At 33.9% G+C, this 23,288-nt stretch overlaps 1 protein-coding gene across 1 annotated transcript; it reads left to right on the forward strand.

Moving 5' to 3' along the window:
• The first annotated feature begins 14,746 nt into the window (after positions 1–14,746).
• Positions 14,747–21,665, forward strand: LOC139866679 (aminopeptidase M1-like). Its single transcript, XM_071854971.1, has 18 exons — positions 14,747–15,028; positions 15,133–15,278; positions 16,153–16,255; positions 16,325–16,514; positions 16,603–16,696; positions 16,834–16,987; positions 17,161–17,265; positions 17,343–17,459; positions 17,796–17,909; positions 18,006–18,188; positions 18,284–18,602; positions 19,275–19,396; positions 19,477–19,574; positions 19,664–19,841; positions 19,953–20,067; positions 20,204–20,349; positions 20,453–20,530; positions 21,173–21,665. Exons 1-18 carry the CDS (start codon positions 14,747–14,749, stop codon positions 21,365–21,367), a joined length of 2,739 nt encoding a protein of 912 aa, XP_071711072.1. The 3' UTR covers positions 21,368–21,665.
• The last annotated feature ends 1,623 nt before the right edge of the window (positions 21,666–23,288 follow it).

Below are 23,288 nucleotides of genomic sequence, written 5' to 3' on the forward strand. Positions count from 1 at the left end.
CTTTAACTATGCTCAATTAACAACTTTTTATTATTTATTATTATTCTTATTATGAATTATTTAAATATTATATTATATTCTTGTGCATAGTTGACTTGTACTTTCAGCTCTGTTGCGTCGAGCGTTGAAAGTTGGTTCATGTCTCGGTTCTGGATTTTCGAATGCCTTTTCGTATAATTTAATATCTTGTACTTTGCGTTTTGCGGCTTGTACTTTTGTAATTTTGAGACGTTTCTCATCAATAAATTGAACCACTTGAATTGTACTTTGTACTTTTTAGCTTTTTGGTCATTTGCGTCTTCAAATCGTCGAATCTGTCTTTTGTCTTCACCTTTTATTATTAGGATTATAGCCAAAATGCCCATTCCCAGCAAGTTTCTTGCGCTGGAGCCCAAATTTTTTTTTTTGCCAGGTTGCCCTCGCAAGACGCAAGGTGCCTTGCGAGTTGCCCTCACAAGGCGCAAGCTTGCGTCCTTGCGTCTTGCGAACTTGCGACCTTATCTGGTCAGATGTTGGATTTTCAGATAAGATTTAGTGAGATTTCTTAGATTTTTGTCGGATAAGATTTTACCCTATTTATAGTATGACCCTGGAACATGTTATTGCATAGTCTCATAAAAATTCCATCCTTGTGCAATTCATTGATTAAAAGCACTTTAAGGTACTAATTTAAGCATTTTTCTTCACTAATTATAGTATTTATTATTTGTTTGTATGATAATTATTTTTAATTAGTTTGTTATTTACAGTTAATCTCAGTTAATATCTATGGACAGAAGAGCTAGAGCTTCACACCGACCATCACAAGGAGAGTCATCACAACAAGTTGCTGAAAGACGACGACTATTAGCCGACCGTCCCATTCTTCCTGGTATTAACATTGTTGCTCAAGGTGGTTTTTCCGCGTACTGGCGGGGAATAGATGCTGGAGCTTTTCTATATCGTCAAGTTAATGAGTACTATCCCAGACTTGTTCGGGAATTCTATGCTAACTATGTGTTTGATCCACGTAAACTGAAATGTGTTCACGTGAACATGTTTGGTTATTCCTACGATTGGACGTTGGAGGAGTTTGGTGAGATTCTGGATATTCCAGATGGAGATTTCAAGTTTTTCAGTCTTAGCAAGGATGTGAAAAAGGCCCCGAGGAGGTCAGCTACAGGAAATTCATTCTCCGCTTCTGGGTTTGTTTCGGGACTATGTAAACCTGGTTTTTACATGCCAAACAGTGGTCCTGTCATTATCAGGGAGGAAGATATTCAGGACCAGTATCAACAGATGATGAATGTCATCAAGAAGAATGTCATGTTTTGAGATAATGCTGATGTGGAGCTATCTGTAACTGAAGTTTTGATTTTGATGTGTTTGCTCGAACAAATCCCAATTAATCTGGCATTTGTGGTTGCTAATCGAATGGCAGGATTGCCTGCAGCTGGTGGGAGTGGATTGCCGTATGGCATGTTGTTGAACAACTTCTTTGCTGATGAAGACGAGTTGGTGTATCCTTCTGATCGAGAGGTGTTGAATGCTCAGATTATGTATGCTGCTCCAATTTAATTAATCTTGGTTGATCATGTAATAAAGTAGGTCGTAGGGCCTTTTGTACTACTTAGTTTGTGTGTTTGTAGTATGTCATTCTGGTTAATGAAATGGTATTTTAATTTTAGCCTATCTGTTTTATTGGTCATTTTAATTTCAGTACAAGTTCAAGGACGACGTGAGTAATTTGGTCAATAACTTTTATAAACTTACACTTAAGCAGTAACAAATAAAAAAAACTCAAATTTAATTGAGTACCAAAAACTTTTATAGATGGACATACACATTAACAGAAGTTGAACAAATAAAAAAAACTCAAACAGCAGCAACAAAAAAATATTAATCATACCATACGCAAAGACCCAAATCAAACCTTGCGACTGGACGCAAGACGCAAATTTTATGGCTCTTGCGTTCTTACGTTCTTGCGTCTTTGCGTCTTGCGTTTGTTATTATTAGGTTATAAACCTGATAATAACCTTCACTTGACACACACACACTTACCCAGACGCAGAGAAGCAAATTACGTGAAACCTAGCCAAACGCAAATACGCAAACCTCCATCATCTCCTCTCTCGTTCGAACAGTAGATCGTAACCACCATCACCACCTGCACTATCACCAGTTCATTCATCGTATTCACCACAACCACCACGTACCAGTGCCTACGTCACCAACTACGTCACCATCGTCTTCGTCTGCTTCAATTTAACTACGAAAGAAATCAAGAAATCAACCTAATAACAATGGCAAATCCTCAGGTTAGTTCTTCTTTAACTATATATGTTAGTTATATGGGAGTTGTATATCAATTTCATATGTTCATATATAAATGTGAAAATGTGCACACCAACTGTTCGATGAAATGTATGATAATCATCATTATTTAACCGTATTCTTGCCTTTTTTTTTTTTTTAAAAAATGGGGTATATTATCTCTTGTTTTGTATAGTTTTTTGGTGAAACAACAATTTGTTGCTGGTCAAAATAACTTGACTGTCCAGGACGCAAGGGTCATTTTGCGTTCTTGCGTTCCGGTTTATATATGGTCGCAAGACCAAATTTGCGACCTTGCGTACCTGTAGTTTAAGATGCAAGACCAATCTTGCGTATTTGCATATATTATGCTGACGTTGTTATTGTTAATTTTACAGGGGTGGGTTGAAGGTAAACTGACGATGAAGAATAAAATAAGTATTATAGGTGATGTGAAGAAAGTAATGACCGAAAATCAAATAAAAATATTTAAAGAAACGTGTTTTGGTGTATGGTTAGATCTTGAATACATGGGAAACGATCCCGGACTTGTACATGCAATGCTCCAACGTAAAACTGTACGGCCGGAAAGAATTGATGATGATAAGTACCCAGAGGAGCAAGATGACATATGGTTTAGATTCAAGCCTAATTTTTCTATTAGATTTGGTCGCCGTGAATTTTGTCTAGTAACGGGGTTTTTGTTTGGTACCCGTACGGATATGGCACATTACATCCCTAAAAATTATGAAAAGGAGACGGCTCCAATTAGACAACGTGTATTTCCGTCCATTAAAGAGAGCACAAACATTTTGATTGGTGATATTGAAAAGAAGCTACTAAAAAGTAGTCGGGTTGGTGTTTCGGACGATGATGTGGTTCGACTAGCAATCATATTAGTTGTAGAGAGAGCGTTTATGGGTAAACAATCTGCCCATGTGGTGAACAAGAAGTTCTTATATTTAGTTGAAGATTTTTCAAGTGTTAATAAGTACCCATGGGGGTCTCGTATATGGGAACCGACTTACGAAGCGGTTAGTGAAGGGTTTGGTGTTCAGGAAAGCCAATTAGAGAGCGGCAAGGCGTACACTTTGGCGGGATTTATGTGGGCATTTAAGGTAACTACATGTTTGATTTCAAATACTTTTATTATTTAAAGATAATATATATATTTGTTATAAAAGTAATAATTGGATGATAATTTTATTATTATTATAGATATTGCATAGTATATTTTTTTGAGTATAAATAGGTGTGTTGAGTTAGAGTTTATGTGATGTATTTTTTGTTAACAAAAACACTCTCTCTCTCTAGATTCCAAATGCCACCAAACTCTCATTGTACATTTTTCTATAAATAAAAAACCAATTACTCATACCTTTTGTTCAACCTTTGTTTTCTCCGTTTTACAGTATCTCTATCTCTATATACCTTCTACAGTCAAGAACCACTAAAGGTAGTTATAAGCCTACTGAATTATAACACGTTATCAGCACGAAAAGCTTAGTGTAATTAAAAGATATCTCAAACGATCACGAATCACTAATCAAGGTATGAAATTATTAATAATTTTCAGACTCGAATATATCAAATTTTGGACTACTAACATTTATATTTATGTTATTTAAGTTATATATGGTCGGTTATACCACCTGAATTATATTTCTGTAATCTAACTTTTACTAACTTCACTAACATTTATATTTATGTTATTTAAGTTATATATGGTCGGTTATACCACCTGAATTATATTTCTGTAATCTAACTTTTACTAACTTCACTAACATTTATATTTATGTTATTTAAGTTATATATGGTCGGTTATACCACCTGAATTATATTTTCTGTAATCTAACTCTTATTAACTTCACTAACATTTATATTTATGTTAATAAGACCTCATGATTGTACGCAACACGTCATTTGACAACACGGTACTTTATGTACGCAACACGTCATTTGACAACACGGTACCATGGGTCGAGATTAATTCCGATCAATACGAATACGACGGGGTCTTTATATGTTATCTAACATTTATGATTACTTATGCAATTAATCATTATTTATTTCATGCATACTAATGTTTATTCTTAAATTTATAATTTTAAAAGTTAAAATAAAAAAATAGTTTGTATTTTTATTAAAAGTAAATCTTAAAAGTTAAAATAAGAAAAAGTAGTTTGTACTTTTATTAAAAGTAAATCTTAAAAGTTAAGATACAAAAAGTAGTTTGTATTTTTATTAAAAGTAAATCTTAAAAGTTAAAATAAGAAAAAGTAGTTTGTATTTTTATTAAAAGTATAAATCTTAAAAGTTAAAATAAGAAAAAGTAGTTTGTATTTTTATTAAAAGTAAATCTTAAAAGATAAAATAAGAAAAAGTAGTTTGTATTTTTATTAAAAGTAAATCTTAAAAGTTAAAATAAAAAAAAAAATCTTGTCCTTTATATTACTCATACGCGTTTTGATATAGTGACTTTATTCGTTAACGTCAACTAATGACGTTACAACGGTCATATATACATAACGGTTGTTAACGTCAACTGACGACGTTACAACAACTATATTTTTCAAATATAAAATAAACATCTCCGTTTTCACATTTTCACAAATCAATCTTTATTTTTCAGATTACTACTCTCAAAAGGTTTTTGTAAAAATGATTCACACAAGGATGATTTTTCCTATTGTATTGGTCATATTAACTATCATCATTGTTGCTAATATACCACCGGGTGAACCTATATTCTATCCTGCCCTTGTGGTTTTATTATTTGTAATCATACCATTATTCTGTTGTTTGCTACTTATGAATTTAAAATGATTCTAATTTCATTTTATTATTTGTCTATGAATAGAAGTTGATTATGATTATAATTTATGTTATTCATCTTTTTGATAATAGAAAATGTCGAATTTGAAAAGGCTTAAATTTGCTCATTTAGAACAAGTGGGAACAACTACTTAACATGGGTTATGAATGTAGAAAAATATCTCGAATCAAACGGTATTTTAGAAACCCTGAATGAAAATAACAATTATTCCGAACAAGAGAAAGCAATAGTAAGTATTTTTCTTAGCAAACATATTGACGAGTCCTTAGAATCTACATATTATATGATCGAAAATCCAAGTGTATTATGGAAAATACTCAAAGATAGATACGTTAATAATTATCAAAAAAATAATAATAATAATAATAATAACGGTGATCCATGAAAGAATAAAATTAAAGATATTAGTAGACGCTCTTATAAGAATTCCGGATATTCTTATTAATGATCTGGTAACGTGGATCATCAGTCTAGTATTTCTTGAATACATGAACATCTTGTTTAGCTCTACAAATAAGTCTCAAAAGAAAAGAAAACGAGAGTGAATCTGTTGACAAATCTTGATTAAATTAACCCTGAGCTACCTTGAGACTTGAATGGTTTGAATTTTCTAAGATGCCTAGTTTTTTTTATGTATCACTCATAAATAAATGGTTTTAGACCATAACGCATATGTTTTATTAAGTGTTATCTTTTATGTACTTCAGATTATAACTTGTTTGCAGGTAATATAATTTGATTATCTTGCTGAAATATAACTCATTATTTGCTTATCTTATTTGAAGTTTTAGTATGAATCCTGCAGAAATACAACATCAATTAAATGGTAAAGACCTATGTATTGCAGATAGTAGTAACATACACACTATGATCAAATCTAAGAAATATTTCATTGATTTAAATCAAATGAAGGAATTATAAATACTATACCAGCTCTTGCAAACTTGATATAAGAAACGAAAAAGGCAAAATTTCATATTACCAAATGGTACGAATTTTTTGGTAAACAATGTCTTGTTTTCTCCCAAATCAAAGAGAAATTTGTTAAGTTTCTCTGATATATATCATAGTGGATATGATTATCAGTCAATGATAATCGAAAATGAGAAATATCTATGTAGCACCGAAAAGCGCATAGGATTAAAAGCGCATATGATAAAAAGCGCATATGATGAAAAGCGCAGCGCATATGATTAAAAGCGCATATGATAAAAAGCGCATATGATGAAAAGCGCATCGCATATAATTAAAAGCGCATATAATGAAAAGTGCATATGACGAAAAGCGCAGCACATATGATTAAAAGCGCATATGATGAAAATGATATATGATGAAAAGCCCATATGGTGATTAATGAAAATCACATATGGTGATTAATGAAAAGCACATATAGTGATTAATGAAAAGCACATATAGTGATTAACGAAAAACACATATGGTGATTAATGAAAATCACATATGGTGATTAATGAAAAGCACATTGAGAAAGAATCACCAATATTTCTTGAAAGAATTCAAGGGAATATATATGGACCAATTCATCCATCATGTGGACCATTTTGATATTTCATGATTCTAATAGACGCATCTAGCGGATGGTCTCATATTTGTATGTTATCAAGCCGTAATATGGCATTTGCAAAGTTTCTTGCACAAATTATTAAATTGAGAACACATTATTCTGATTACACCATTAAAAGGATGAGACTTGATAATGCTGGTGAGTTAACATCTCAAGCATTTAATGATCATTATATATCTACAGGGATTGTTGTTGAACATCCAGTTGCTCATGTGCATACACAAAATTGGTTTAGCTGAATCAATAGATAAACGCTTACAGCTAATAACTAGACAATTGATAATGAGTACAAATCTCTCAATATTTATATGTGGACATGTAAATTTACATGCTGCGACATTAATTCGCATTATACCATGTGGAAGTCGTAAATATTTTCACTTAATACTTGATTTTGGCCAAGAGCCAAATATTTTCTACCTTAAAACATTGGTTGTGCAGTGTATGTTCCAATTGTATCACCACAACACAATAAAATGGTTCTTCAAAGAAAGATGATAATATATTTTGGATATAAAACATCTTCAATCATAAGATATATTGAACCCATGATGGGTGATGTTTTTACAGCACGTTTTGCTGATTGTCATTTTAATAAAACATTGTTCCCTAGATTAGGGGGAGAAATAAAAATAAAAAATAAAATGATGCTTCATGATGTGAACATCAATTAAGGTATATTGAACTCGCACAAAAGAATGTGAAACGAAAGTTCAAAAATAATGCATATGCAAGAACTTGCAAATTAATTACTTTATGCATTTACAGATATAAAAAAGTGACTAAATCATATATACCAGCGATAAATGCTCCAGCTCGAACTGAAATTCCAAAAGCTGGCAATAATGTCACTGTTGAGTCTTTGCCACGCATCAAACGTGGAAGATCAATTGGTTCCGAAGATAAAAATCCTCGAAAAGAAAATCAGCTGATAATGAGGTAAGAGAAAGTGTTCAAGAAGAACCACAAATCAATATTCCTTCTGTAGAGGATATTGATAAATGTAAATACATAAATTGCAATAAATTATGCAATATTATGGAACCGAAATGAAATGAAAAATCTTGATGAGATATTTTCATATAATGTTACAATGACATCATGAATAAAGATAATGATCTGGAACCAAAATCTGTCATTGAATATCAAAATAGACATGATTGAGCTCAACAGAAAGGAGCAATACGAGCTGAAATAGAATCACTCAATAAAAGAAAAGTTTTCGGATCAATCGTTATCACTTTTAAAGATGTGAAACGTATGGGATATAAATGAATTTTTATCCGAAAAAGAAATGTGCAAATGAAGATACAAGGCAAAACTAGACTTGTAACTCAAGGTTTCCCACAAAGACCAGAAATGAATTATGAGAAAAACTTATCCTTATGTAATGGATACAATTACTTATTAGATACTTAATCAACCTGGTAGTTACTTAAATGCATCTCATGGATGTTGTTACTACTTATCTATATGGATCACTTGATAGTGATATATATGAATATACCTGAAGGGTTTAAGGTATCAGAAACATCTAACGCAAAACCTAAAGAAATGTATTCCATTGAATCACAAAGATTTTTATATGGGTTGATACAATAGTATAACGGATTAAATGACTACTTGATAAAAAAAAGGGTATAAATATAAACTTATTTTGCACGTATGTTTTATAAAAACAATGTTCGGATATGAGATCGTAGTTGTTTATGTCAATGTTCTTAACATCATATGAACAAATAAAGAGATCTATGAAATCATTCAACTTCTAAAGAATTATTTTGAAATGAAAGATCTTGAAAAAACCAAGTATTACCTTGGATTGCAAATTGAGCATATGCCTAATGGTTTACTTGTACATCAAACAACTTATACCAAAAAGATTTTAAAACATTTTTTTTTAAAGACAAACTCATTGTTGTTAGATCACTCAATATTGACACTGATCTATTTCATCCCTGCGAAGATCATGAAAATTTTAACAGATCGGAAGTTCTATATTTTAGTGCAATTGAGGTTCTTATGTATCTTATAGATTATACAAGATCTGACATTTCTTTTGCAGTTAATTTGTTGACAAGGTTCAGCTCAGCCCCTACCAAAAGACATTGGAATGGGATCAAACACATATTTCGATACCTTCGAGGAACTACTGATTTAGGATTATTTTATTCTAACGAATCAAAACAAGATTTGGTTGGTTATGCAGATGCAGGTTATTTTTCTGATCCACATAAAGCTAAATCTCAAAATGGATATGTATTCCTAAATGGAGGTACCGCAATATCATGGCGTTCTCAAAAACAAACACTTGTTGCAACATCATCAAATCATGCCGAAGTAATTGCATTACATGAAGCCAGTCGGGAATGTTTTTGGTTGAGATCAATGACACAACTCATTACTGATTCTTGTGGACTAGAACGCAATAAAAGTTCAACAACTATCTATGAAGATAATGTAGCTTGCATAACACAGATGAAAGAAGGGTATATCAAAAGTGACCGAACAAAACACATACCCCCTAGATTCTTCTCATACACTCAAAATCTCATTAAGGACAACCAGATTGAAATGAGATATGTTCAGTCCAAGCAAAAACTCTGCTGACCTTTTCACCAAAGCACTTCCAACTGCTATTTTCAGAACACACGTTCATAATATTGGCATGAGGCATGTTCAGAAGATGTAACAACTCAGGCGTTGCCTACTTGAGGGGGAGTCAACTCTATGCTGCACTCTTTTTCCCTTAGCTAAAGTTTTATCCCAAAGGGTTTTCTTTAGCAAGGTTTTTAACGAGGCAGTACTAGTTATTCACTAATAAAATTATCATCCAAGGGGGAGTGTTATAAAAGTAATAATTGGATGATAATTTTATTATTATTATAGATATTGCATAGTATATTTTTTTGAGTATAAATAGGTGTGTTGAGTTAGAGTTTATGTGATGTATTTTTTGTTAACAAAAACACTCTCTCTCTCTAGATTCCAAATGCCACCAAACTCTCATTGTACATTTTTCTATAAATAAAAAACCAATTACTCATACCTTTTGTTCAACCTTTGTTTTCTCCGTTTTACAGTATCTCTATCTCTATATACCTTCTACAGTCAAGAACCACTAAAGGTAGTTATAAGCCTACTGAATTATAACAATATTGATATTGTTAAAACAAATGATTTGTAGATTTGGATCCTCGAGGCTTACCGTCGTGCCATTAAATCCTTTGCTACAAAACGGACAAGAATGGAGTACCGAGGGCTCTTTTTTGGAAGCGTACAACAGCGGAGACTTTTGGAATCTCTGATTGCATTAAACTCTTAGATATTCAGGTCAGTTGCATTTAATATTTGGAATTACCATTGATTGGTAATTGACTATTGAAACATAGAGGAAATGGCAAGGACGCAAGACCATTCCTGCGTCCTTGCGTCTTTCTTAAGCTTGGACGCAAGGTTGTACTTGCGGCTTTGCGTACGTGCTACATTGGAGACGCAAAGCTTTGTTTGCGTCCTTGCGTCTGTTTGACCAGAAAAGTTCCAAGTATTTTTTGTTATCTTGGTGTATAAAGTCGTGTTTGATTATGCAGGATGATTGTCCCAAGAACAAGAAACCTCTACGTGGTCTCTTCCCCACTGATACAGAGAAGGAGTGTCAATGGTGGATTGATAGCGACGCGTTATTTCTTGGAACTTTAGTTGAACAGGAGATCCAGCAAGAAGAAACCCCAATAATTCCTGAAACTGTAGAGCAGACACAGACACCAACACATCAAAATACCGAGGTACAAGAATTACATCGTGTGGTAGCGTTGTTGACCGAGCGGTAGACAAAAGTGAAAAAGAATTTAAAGAGCGGTTGGACAAAGTTGAAAATGAATTAAGTTAATGTAAAAGGAAATTGTCGGAATACGAAGAAAACCCTTTTCCAGAGCAAGAGTATCCGGTATATTAAAATTTATTAATTATTTTTATTTTTTGCATTTGAATATTTGTTCTCATCTGAATTTATATAATTTATGTTTTTTATTTGTTATTTGCTTAGGACGATACGTATTATGAGAAATCTTTCTCTGACAATGAGATTGTCAACCCTTCTCCGATGCAAATACGACGTGGAATTAGAGAAAGACGGCCCACGCGTGCATTAAGGTCCCCGTTTACTTCACCTGGATATAGAAAACCAATTGAGAAGGTAAATTGCTGCATTATAATATTATAATTGTGTTTTTTTTTTTAAAAATCATAAATATTTGTTGTTCTTGCTTCACTGATGTGGACGCAAGGTTAATCTTGCGTCCTTGCGCTTAGTGGACGCAAAGTTAGTCTTGTGTCCTTGCGCTATATGGACGCAAGGTTATTATTGCGTCCTTGCGTCTGTGTTTTTTACTAACCAGATTTCCTGTTTTGCACAGTTGTCCAGACATGTCATTGAGAAAGTGGAAAACATGAATGTGGTCAACCTAGATACAGATGAGCAATTTGTTGATGAGCAAATGGTTGATCAGAAAGCTGTTGATGGACAACCTGATGCTATGGTAGTTGATATCGTTGCACCTGTTGAAACAGAAGGACCAAAGAATGTAAGTGGTAAGGATGTAAATGTGTGTTTTAAGAGAAAAAGGAAGGAAAAGGACTGGGCTACTGAAGAAGAAATCTGGGCCATGATCGACAGACTTATCAATGATCAAGGTTGTCTTAAACCACCACCCACTGGAGCATGGAGAGATCAGAGAAAGCATGCACCCCCTGCAAAAGATCCCACGACAATTATACAGAGCAAGCAAGAGACCCGTTGCATGTTCATCTTTCAAAGTGATCAATTCATTTACCTTAGTACGGAGTTTTGGATTCGCTTGCTGGGATTAGGAAAGGCAGCATATTTGGAGAACTTGGTGAGTGATCTCCTTAATGTTTTGTTTATGACATGATTTAATTTGTACCCAAATATGAACAATGTTAAAACAAATATGTTTTTAATTTTTTAATCGATACGCAAGGAACGCAAACATTAAAATTTTTATTAAATGGTAATAGTGATACTTACAACTACGCCAAGGGAATAATAACACATCAGAAATCTATTTTCTTTGTCTGTGATCAAATTTGTTACGCTTCCGGGGTTGTGAATCTTAATGTTATGTAGGTAAATTGGAAGCATTTGGTACGACTCTTCACTACTCCCACGAAGCATCTGTAATGTATGACATTTGGCCATCCATGCTTGATTGTAAGATATGCTGACACCGAATCGGCTGCCTATATCCGCACGTATATCGTTTGCTTTATATTCCCGGTTTGCAGATTTCAATGAATCCACAAGCATACTACCCAACACCTTTTTGGTTGCATGTTTATTGTTTCCCATAATTAGTGTGCGTGAGCATGTGTGTTCGTCATGCAGTTTCTTTACCATAAAGTTTTCAGTGAATCGTATTCTGTAAGCACTACATTTCCACTCACAGTTTGGCAACACACATTTAGCAGTGTATCGAGATTTGTCTGACTTTACAGGCTTTATTTGGAAGTTTTCTTCAAGACATTTTGTAAATAGGGTGTTTATAAACTCTTCTTTGTTCAAGAAAGTTTGACGGACTTTAATTAAATCTGACACCCTATACGTGGTTGGTATTTCAGTCGTCTGTTCGCGCTCTTCCTCATGCTGACTCAAAAGAGTTGGCATATTCCAGAATGGATCTTGCTTTTCTTCTTCATATTGGAATTCTGCGTCTCGGTCTTTTCCTCCATCTGAATCACTATCTTCGACAAGAGGTACCTCAAACGGGTGGTCTAATTCTTTAATTTTACATACGTTTTCAAGACCATAGTTATGCAAATCAAACTCTTCTGTGTTTGGAAGTGGCAATTCAGGTTCTTCCACTTCCAAATTGTTACTTGCGAGGTTTTCTTCGGTATCATGTTGTAGTAAGAATTGTTGTGGTTGGTGTTTTGGTGGTTTTGGTGATTTTGGTTTTTTTGGTATCTCTTTTTCTTGGTTTTGTTGTAGTAGTGGCTGGTTTGTCGAGTATTTTGTTTCTAGATTTCGTTGTGGCTGATGCATTATTACTCTATCGACAATATAAATATCAATAGGACCATTTACAATTGCATATTGTAAAAACTCTTGAAAGTCTTCATCATCATCAGTAATATCAAAAACTTGATTATTAAAAATGTATCTCATTGAAACAGCTGCATTGGGTGGGAAGTCAATCTTTTTAAGAACATTTTTTAACAATATTCTCCGATTCATTGGTTTTACGGGCGCAATTGGGAGTCTTAACCGAATTCTAAAACAATCTCGTGGCATATATATGGGTATGTTGTTAATGTACTCAAAAGAACCCCAACAACATATATTAACAACAAATTTATCATCATTAACACAATTCATAATGACAAAAATTAGTGAAAAAATGGTTAAAATAGTACCTTAACGTGGGTATAAGCTCTGCATTGAAAACTTTTGAAATTTTTATGAGACTGTGATTTCAAAGTCTCAGGGTCAATCTATATATAGGGACAAAATATTATCCGTAAAAATCTAGGATATCTGACGAAATCTTATCCACAAAATCGTATTTCTGATCAGATAAGGTCGCAAGTTCGCAAGACTCAACCTCGCAAGGCGCCTTGCGTCTTGCGAGGGCAACCTGTCAATTTTTTTTTTTTGGCGCTCCTTCGCAAGAAACTTGCTGGGAATGGGCATTTTGGCTATAATCCCTTTATTATTTAAACGATAATTACTTGAAATTAGAACAATTGCAACTAAAAGCTTGTCTTTCTTGAAAGATAATGCTATGAAATATATGTTCGTTTTTAGCATTATCATGAGTTGCACATTCTAAAACGTAACCACAATCAGAACATGAGTATGATGGACAAGTAATATTACGATCTTGCGGATTCTTATTCGGGAGACGGTTAAAAAGCATGCGCCAATAGAAAACGAGGACTTTGGAGGGATCACCTTGTTCCAGTAAGTGTATCTACAAACATCCATAGTACTATGTAACAAATGCTGAATGGAACTAGCTGAGAATACATGGGCAGGCGTAAGATACCAACACCATTTGTCTTCAACATCTGAACATAATACTTGTGATAAAAGGTTAAAAAAATCAGCAAGTTGGGATGCCTGAGCCCCACCATGAACCTCTCTTCTCCATTGCCAATGCCAAAATTCGAACCCTATCTATCAGAGACCGAACAATGCTAGTTGACATCCAAAAAAAGAAAAAAGTTACTTTACAATATTTGATATGTTGAAATAGATTACTGTCTTTTGAATTATATTAAACTCATGAATGTTATAATATATTTGTCGTAATATAGAGTTATGTAGTACACAAAGTTTCACATACGCAACAAACCGGTGATAGCCGCATTGTTTTTTCTTCATTTATAATAGCACGAAGAGTGATAATTATAAGTCATTGACAGCGTTTTGGGGATCTTTATTAATTTAAAGTTTGAGAATAATTTTTGTATATAGAAAAAGTATAATGTTTTTCTCTGTTGTTAGGGCAACTTTTTTATGATCACTATAAAATATTCCTGTTATGCACGATTCGAACGTGAGATTTTGTAAGACATTCATAGCCTCAATGACTGAGCTATAACTATTGAGATTTTTTATAATGGTTAATTTTTGTATATAAAAAATGAACTTACAAATATAGTTTTTCTTTTCCACCCGTAAAACACGTAGGAAAACACTCGCTAGACAATGCTAGGTACCGTAACGTTATCAGGAAGTTTGTGCAAGGTACCTTCATACAATCGTACTCGTACTCAGCACTCTTCGATATACTTCGTATATGCCAACCAAAAGCAAACACGTTGAAACTGTTTATCAATTAAATCTGGTCCACCTTTCATTCCAGCATCCACCCAGTGGACCCCATTTCCATTGACACATTCACAATGCAACAAAATCGTTGGATACGACGGTCTAACACCAGTCCAAATGACATCACATCAAATAACTTCCCGACTCAAACACCTTATCCAACACACCTTATATATGAAAAATGTTATTAACATTAATCAATGTCTGTTTATCATTTCTGCTACTATACATCATGAACCAATACCAACAGCAGAAATTAAATGACTTCAAAGGCCAAAACAGGCTTCCGAAATTCGCAATCCCTCATCGTTACGACTTAACTCTTAAACCTGATCTTCAAGTCTGCACTTTTTCTGGCCATGTAACTGTTGAATTATCTATATTGGATCCCACACGGTTTCTCGTACTGAATTCGATTGATCTTGTGATTCATGATACTCACTTCACAGGCTCCAATAATCATGTAATCATTTAATTAACAGTGTTTGTGAATTCTTACTTATCAAATTGTAATCAAGGCCATTTATTTTTACTCTCAGTGCTCACAAGGTGTTTGTGAAATTGCAGAAAGTGGTTCCAAGTGAAGTGGTGGTGGATAAAGATGATGAGGCGCTTGTGGTGGTGTTTGATGAGGCTCTTAATGTTGGACAAGGGGTTTTGGAGATTAAATTTAGCGGAGTTCTTAATGAACATATGAAGGGTCTTTATAAAGGGTAATTTTATCAATCGCTATGTCAATATATAAGTTACTGTTATTAGGTTAATTAGTTACTCATATTAGTTAGTACGGAGTATTAGTTATGGTTATCTGTGTTAGGAACCGGCCGATCCGAGTAATTAACTGGTCAACGTAGGTTATTAGGTCAGAATCAAATTTAGTTGGTCAAAGTCAGATTATGTCAGTCAAAATCAGTCAAAGTCAATATTAATCAACATTTCAATATGAAATTAAATAAATTAGATATCTAGAGATTTTGAACAAATGAAGATTATGTTTATGTTTCTAGACAATTATGTTACGGAGTAACATTTATGTTTATGTTTATGTTTATAAATTTTTAGTATATTTACAAATATAATTTTGAATTTTATTACTTAAGTGTCTAAAAATTCCAAGCCGGTTACTTTCCATTTCTCCCCGAGTTATCAATTACTCACTCAGAAGTCCCAACCGAGTCCCCAAAATCCTTGAGTGGGATACATAGTAAAACGTGTCAACGGGTAAACGAATAAGGTTTTCCCTATGCAGGTAACCGGGGAAGATATTTAGATGTATGCGAGTGAGGTTTGAATGGGCCCCAACTACTACGCAATGTATTGCCACCAAATAACCATATTTGAATATGGTCTATCATACTAAAATACTAAAATGTATCTACTACCTATGAATAAAAATTTGAAGTATGTATCACATTTTAAAACTTGTTATTATATGTACGGAACTTTCTTTTATCGTATTTCATGTATTTCGTGATTTGTCATCAGATAACTAGTATTTTGCACTGACCATATCTATAAGTTGCCAAATCATCAAAAGTAGTGCCACGGGGTTTTTGATTTTCCACTTATCTGATCGTTCCCTTGTAGGACATACGTTGATGAAGGTGTGAGAAAAAATATGGCAGTCACTCAGTTCGAACCTGCTGATGCACGCCGCTGTTTTCCATGCTGGGATGAACCTGCTCTTAAGGTATACGATTTAATAAAGTTTTTTCTTTTCTAACTTTTAGAAAATTCATGCTAATTATTTACAATGCAGGCTACCTTCAAGATAACCGCTGACAACGTACCATCAGCGTTGACTGTGTTATCAAATATGCCTGTATCTAAGGAGACCATCAATGGAGATTTCAAGACTGTATCATTCGAGGAATCCCCAGCTATGTCAACTTATTTGGTTGCTGTTGTGGTTGGTCTGTTTGATTACATTGAAGAAACAACATCTGATGGTAATTTCGCATTTGTGTAAGGCTTCGTACTTTTCAACATCTTCCTTTTTTATTCAAATTGACTCATTTCGTTTGACAACTGTTGCAGGCATCAGGGTTCGCGCATATTGTCCTGTTGGTAAGAGTGATAAGGGAAAGTTAGCCTTAAGTATTTCAGTCAAGTCCCTCGAACTGTATACAAAGTAAGTAACTTTATATATACTCACCATATGGTTTCTTGAATTTTAGTACATATAAAAAGATAATTTTATGCTGAGAAAGAAACAGAACCAAAGTGAGAGACAAGACAATCAGTAATGTTGTTTATGGATCTTTCTAGGTATTTCTCGATGCCTTACATGCTTCCGAAGCTAGATATGGTAGCCGTTCCTGATTTTTCTGGTGGGGCCATGGAAAATTACGGTTTGATCACGTATCGTGAAACTGAGCTGCTTCATGATGACTTGCATTCAGCAGCAGCTAACACACAAAGAGTAGGACCTACTATATTTAACCTATTAACATTTTATTATGATTATATATTTATATATTTATATTTATATTTATATAATATATATATGATATATGATATGATGGTTGATCTGAATAACTTATCAAATATGAATAATGTATCTTTTTTACTTAAGTGGACTTCTTTTCATGTCAGCTATCGATTGTTGTAACACATGAAGTTGGGCACCAATGGTTTGGGAACTTAGTAACTTTGGAATGGTGGACTCATTTATGGCTCAATGAAGGTTTCGCAACATGGGTATGGTCTTTTTTATAACATAAGTTAGATCTTTGAATTATTCATGATCTTATGATGTATGATAAATGATAATTTAGGTAAGCTATTTAGCGACCGACACATTATTCCCCGAATGGAGAGTTTGGAGACAGTTCCTAGAAGTCACAGCTGGCGGTCTGCGCATGGATTCTTTGGAGCAATCACACCCAGTTGAGGCAAGCAAATTATCTTTCTCGATGCTTCTGCTTAGGTGTTGCAAAATGGGTGGGTCGGGCGAGTAGGATAACGTGTCAAATCGAGTCGTTTTTATGTGTGTCAATAGTGGGTCAAGTTTTTGTCTTCGCCCAAAAACTTGCATGATTAATGTAATAAGGGCGTTAAAAAAATATTTTTATGATTTACAATTTTATAAGCCATTGATTATGTCAAAGCAAGTCATATTTATGTATCGTGAAACAGGGCCGACCCATATGTTACTAGTTGTCAACAAAATAGAACCAAAATCGAACCGTGTTTTGTATATTTCCTCTATAAGATGCATGCATTTTCAGGTGGAGGTAGGTAATGCTAGCTCGGTGCTCGAAGTTTTTGATGAAATAAGTTACAATAAAGGATCTTCTCTTGTTCGTATGGTAAACGAGTATCTTGGTGATGAAATTTTCCAGGTTGTTGAAGCTATAGATTTCCTTAAATACCCTCTTAATAATGCAATATCCTATATATTTATCTGATCAATATGCTTGCTTGCTTGCTACAATTAGAAAGCTTTGAGTTCTTACGTGAAGAAATACACATACAAAAACGCTAAGACAGAAGATTTATGGGCGGTACTTTCAGATGAATCCGGTGTTGAAGTAAACAAACTTATGGACATTTGGACAAAACAAACTGGTTATCCACTTATATCTGTGAAATTACAAGACTCCACTTTGCAATTTGACCAGGTCAACCCTTTCAAACTATTAATCAATTTACAAATCAATACAAAGTATTTAAAACTTATTTTTTACTACATGTGACATTTTTTTAAACTTTACAGACTCGATTTACGTTATTGGGACAGCAACATGAAGGTCAATGGATCATCCCAATAACCTTATCAATGGGCTCCTACAGTAACTGTAAAAAATTGCTTTTAGAAACAAAAGTTGGCAAATTGGATATATCAGAGCTTTATCATTCTTATTACTCAAGTTTACAACAAAATGGCAATAACAATAAAGAAGTTGTAGAAAAAGTGTGGGTCAAAGTCAACGTTGGGCACTCTGGTTTTTATCGGGTGAAGTATGATGAATCACTCACAGCTCGATTGAGGAAAGCCATTGAAGACAAATGCTTATCACCAGAAGATAAATTTGGTTTAAATTCTTTATTTCTTAATAATATGAGCATTAATAATCTTAAGTTACATGTAGAGTTGGCAAAATGGACCGGTCGGGTGGGTTAGTTAAGGGCTTAAGGCCTAAGGGGTAATTAAAGTATGGGTTGGATCTACTTAAAAGTCTTAATCTAAAGTTATTTTTTAATAAACTGTTAGTGTTAAATATGATTGCAGTTAGTTATATATAATTTGAGATTTTAAGATGTTATTTGATATAAAGAGCAAGGTTGTAAAAGTTGCTAGTTGGAGACGAATCGATCTGGACCTTGGGGGACTAGTCGGTCGAGTCGGGCATTGACCGGGTGTTGACCAACGTTGCCTTTAAGTAATAAATTAATTAAACATACATATATTACACGTAAATATATCAAAAATAAAACATAAATATTTCATACATAGATATATGGCACAAAATATAATTTTTTGAGTAACTTTGACTTTGACCGACTCAGACTTGACTTGGCCTGCTCAACCCGACTTCAGCATTGACCGACTTTTACAATAGTGATAATGAGGTTTTCTGAATTTAATAAAAGCTCTTTAGGTTTTGATCCATTTGACTCATCCAACCCAGATGATCCCGGGTCGACCAACTTATATGGAAATGAATTCTAATCTTCAATTTAGCTTAAATTTGTAATATTTACAGGCATATTGGACGATACTTATGCTCTATGTGAGGCTGGCGAAGAATCGATATTGTCTCTTATTTCCTTGATGGATCTGTACAGAGATGATCTTGATTATCTCGTGTTATCAAGACTTATCACTGTACTAAATTATAATTTTGATGACATTTTATGAATTCTAATAACAAATTGGTGGTTCTGACGTTTTTGTTTATGTGGCAGGCTTGTTATAATACCTCAAAGATATTAAAAGACGCTATATACGATCCATGGAATCATTTGAACCAGTTCTTTATTGATCTCATCATATCATCCGCTGAGTAAGCATTCTGTCATCATGATGCTAAAATCTTGTACATCACACATAGTGTCTCAGTTTGTGAAAAGAGATGGTTTAAATAATGTTCAGGAAATTAGGTATGGAACCTGTATATGGCGAATGCCTTTTAAATTCGATGTTAAGGGAAGAAGTTTATATGGCATTGGCTACATTTGGCCATAAAGAAACTCATGAAGAACTAAAGAGACGATTTCAGACATACGTATATGATAAGACCACATCTGTGTTTCCAGTTGATATCAGAAAGGTAATAATTAGCTAATAACTTATAATAGTAACTTATGACTGATAATGATTATTAGTAATTATTATTATTATATTATTGTAGTAAATTGTTGATGTGTCTTATTTAATTCAGGCTGTGTACATTTCGATAATGAAAACTTCAAGCGTTGTTGAAAGAAGTGAGATTGATTCCCTACTAAAGCTATATAAAGAAACTGATGCAGTTCAAGAGAAAACAAGAATTCTGAGTAAGTTTCATTTAGAGTTAGTTATGCAGATGGGTGATTTGGGTAATGAATTAGATTCAAACGGGTCGGGTTGACCCATGACACTTTTTGTAATTGACTTTAACTCTACTGATCTGGTCTCCTTGATCTTCGTCAGGTTGTTTAGCTTCGTCTCCTGACCCAGATATGGTGATAGAGATTTTGAACCTCATGTTTACTGAAGAGGTTCGAGAACAAGACACAGAATACGTAACTGCACGGATATCAATGGAAGCGCGTGAAACAGCATGGATATGGTTAAAGGTGTAGTGAAGATATATTCATTTCGTTATATGATCAATTCATTCCAATCATTGCATGTTTATTTTGTATGTGGTCGTTGAATATCGTTTTTCCTTGTTTACAGGAGAACTGGGATACGATCATAAAGCGATGGGGTCAAGGGATGGTGTTCCATCATTTCATTAGAGATATAGTTACGCCAGTAAGTACTACTACAACTTTAAAATAAGTAAATTACTCATATAAAAAATTACGCGGTTGGTCCCTGCAGTTTACCTCATATTACGTGAGTGGTCCTTGTACATTGCAGTTTGCAAAAGTTACGTGGCTAGTCCCTGCCACTAATGTTCGCCAATTAAATCCGTCAAATCTGATCATGTGATCTGCACGTGAGGTCCAATTTCGTACTTTTGTTACTTCTCATGTGCATATAACATTATCAGACTTGCCAAAATTGATGGCCATTAATGTCAGGGACCACCAATGTAAATTTTGTATATCACAATGACCAACCACGTCAAAATTAAGTACAGGGACCATTCACATAATATGGGGTAAAATGCAGGGACACTCTGCTTCTTACTCATATGGTTCTTTTTAAAGTCAAATGAATGGCTTGGATAACGAGTTTAAGTGAACAGGTGAAAACATGTCTGATTGACCCACATATTTTTAGCTAAGTCTTGCCGCGCAAATTTGTAACGCGTTAAACATGGTCGCAAAAATATAACATTACAAGATAAAAACTAAATTTTTGAGTAAAATCATTTTGTGATGTTTTTTATGAACTAACATCACTTTTGGGTAGTTAATTTTGGACTAAGTTGATGGAAACACATTTCAGTTTAGCAGCCATGAGATGGCAGAAGAAGTGAAAGAGTTTTTTAACAGCCGAGTGACTCCTTCATTCGCTAGAAACTTGAAGCAAAGCATCGAACAAATCCGAATAAAAGCCAATTGGGTTGATAAAATTAGGCAGGAGGAATCTCTTATACCTAAACTAGCCAGAGGTTTAACCAGAAGACCAATGAGCACATAGCAACAACACTAAAACCATTAGTGAACTCTATTCATGCAACCATTTTGCTTGGATGGTAATCCATATAACGGTTCATTTCGTTAAGGGTATGATATTTAGTCTAATGAACCTACTATTTTTGTAACATGCATCCATTATAACAATATTGTTGTGATGTAGATTCACACAAAAGACACAAAGTATGTGCATTTATCACATATATAAGACACTAAATTCATGCATTTATGCATGTTTTGTATGGAGAGAGTCGAGACTTGAGTTTTTTAACAGACCCCAGTAACTTGAAAACTTATTTAAGAAAATGAGGTAGTTTAGAAAATATTTGTCATTTGGTGCAATTGTTTTTTTTCCCTTTTAATTAATTAATAACAGTTTGATTCTTTGAAATCCTAATACTGTAATAAATAGATGATGACGTTAAAATTCATAACGTACGAAATGACCATCGGTTTTCCTGTTCTCCCAATATCCACAATCATCGTCTTTTTTAAATTTGTAGTCTATCGATCGTGTACAATTATATGGGCTATTCGGTTTCCAAAAATCGAATCAACTAATAATATAAAGTATTAAATTATTAATATTTAAAAAATAAAAAATAAAATTATTAATATATGTTGACGATAAAACGATTTTAAAAGGAAAAGTCAAATTTAAAAATGACTTTCGGTTAAATTATGATTTTTCGGGTTTTCGGATTTAACCGAATCCAAATTTGGTTTTCAGTTCGGATTCGGTTATGAATTTGATTTCGGTTTAGAATTCGAATTCGGTTTCGAATTTGACTTCCGTTTCGGTTTTGCCTTCTAACTTTATAGAACTGAATCAAATAAATCGAGGAATTTGAATTCGGTTTCGAATTTGAATTACGTTTCGCTCCCCCGACTCATGTATTCTCCCTTTTCTCCAGGTTCTGTTAGTTTGGCCCAGTATGTTATGAGAGATTTTTATTGTGGTAAATGGCAAGTTCACTGGAGATTTACCATTCCATATTATTTGGTGGTAAATGGCAAGTGTACGGATGTATTAGTCTATACAGTGAAAGTATATAATATTGGGCGTCTAATCTAGTGTATGTAAATCTGTTGAGGCAATCAATGAAAATTAAAAAGAAAAAATTGTATCTTAGAGCAGCAGGTGCGGTAATTAATCACCTCGGCGTCGGCATCTCATCTTCACCAACCGACGGTCGGTCGATACCGACTCGGCGTCGGTTCGGCGTCGCGTGGACCAACGTCGACGGCAAGACTTCGGTTTTTCATCCGTTAGTGGGCCCCAATTTTAAACTTATATCCGTTACTTGCTTTTTTTTCCAAAATAAAATTTTAACATTATATATTATATATACACACCATATCCCCATTTCATTACACACACAATTTCTTCAATTAAAACACACACACTCCACAATTCTTACTATGAATCCACACAACACTAATCACCCACAACACCCTATAAATCCAAGCAATGCATTTGACCAAAATTGGAATTGAAGTAATCCTAATAGTTGGGTTAATACGCAAAATAAAAGTGGTCCTCAATATGGTTCGTTTGGTAGTCAATATGGTTCGATTAATCAAACTCAAGTGCCACAAACTCAAGATGACTACCGCGAATTTTTGGCTTGGAAAGCTTTCCACAATCAAGGAAGAAGCGGCTCACAACATTACTCAAATAATCTATCAAACAATCAATTCGTAGATGAAGTGCCGTCACCAACGTCTCAAAAAAAGCCAAAGGAAAGGAAAGAAGCCGATGAATGAAGAAGGTTCGAGCCGCAACCAAACACGTGGGATGCCGATGACGAGTTACGTTTAGCTCAATGTTGGATACATGTTTCCGAGAACTCGATTGTAGGAAACGCAATGACCGGTATATACGCATTATTTATATATATTTTACACGTTTATACTATATATTT

Source organism: Rutidosis leptorrhynchoides, chromosome 9, assembly GCF_046630445.1.
Source record: "Rutidosis leptorrhynchoides isolate AG116_Rl617_1_P2 chromosome 9, CSIRO_AGI_Rlap_v1, whole genome shotgun sequence".
Lineage (NCBI taxonomy): Eukaryota > Viridiplantae > Streptophyta > Magnoliopsida > Asterales > Asteraceae > Rutidosis > Rutidosis leptorrhynchoides.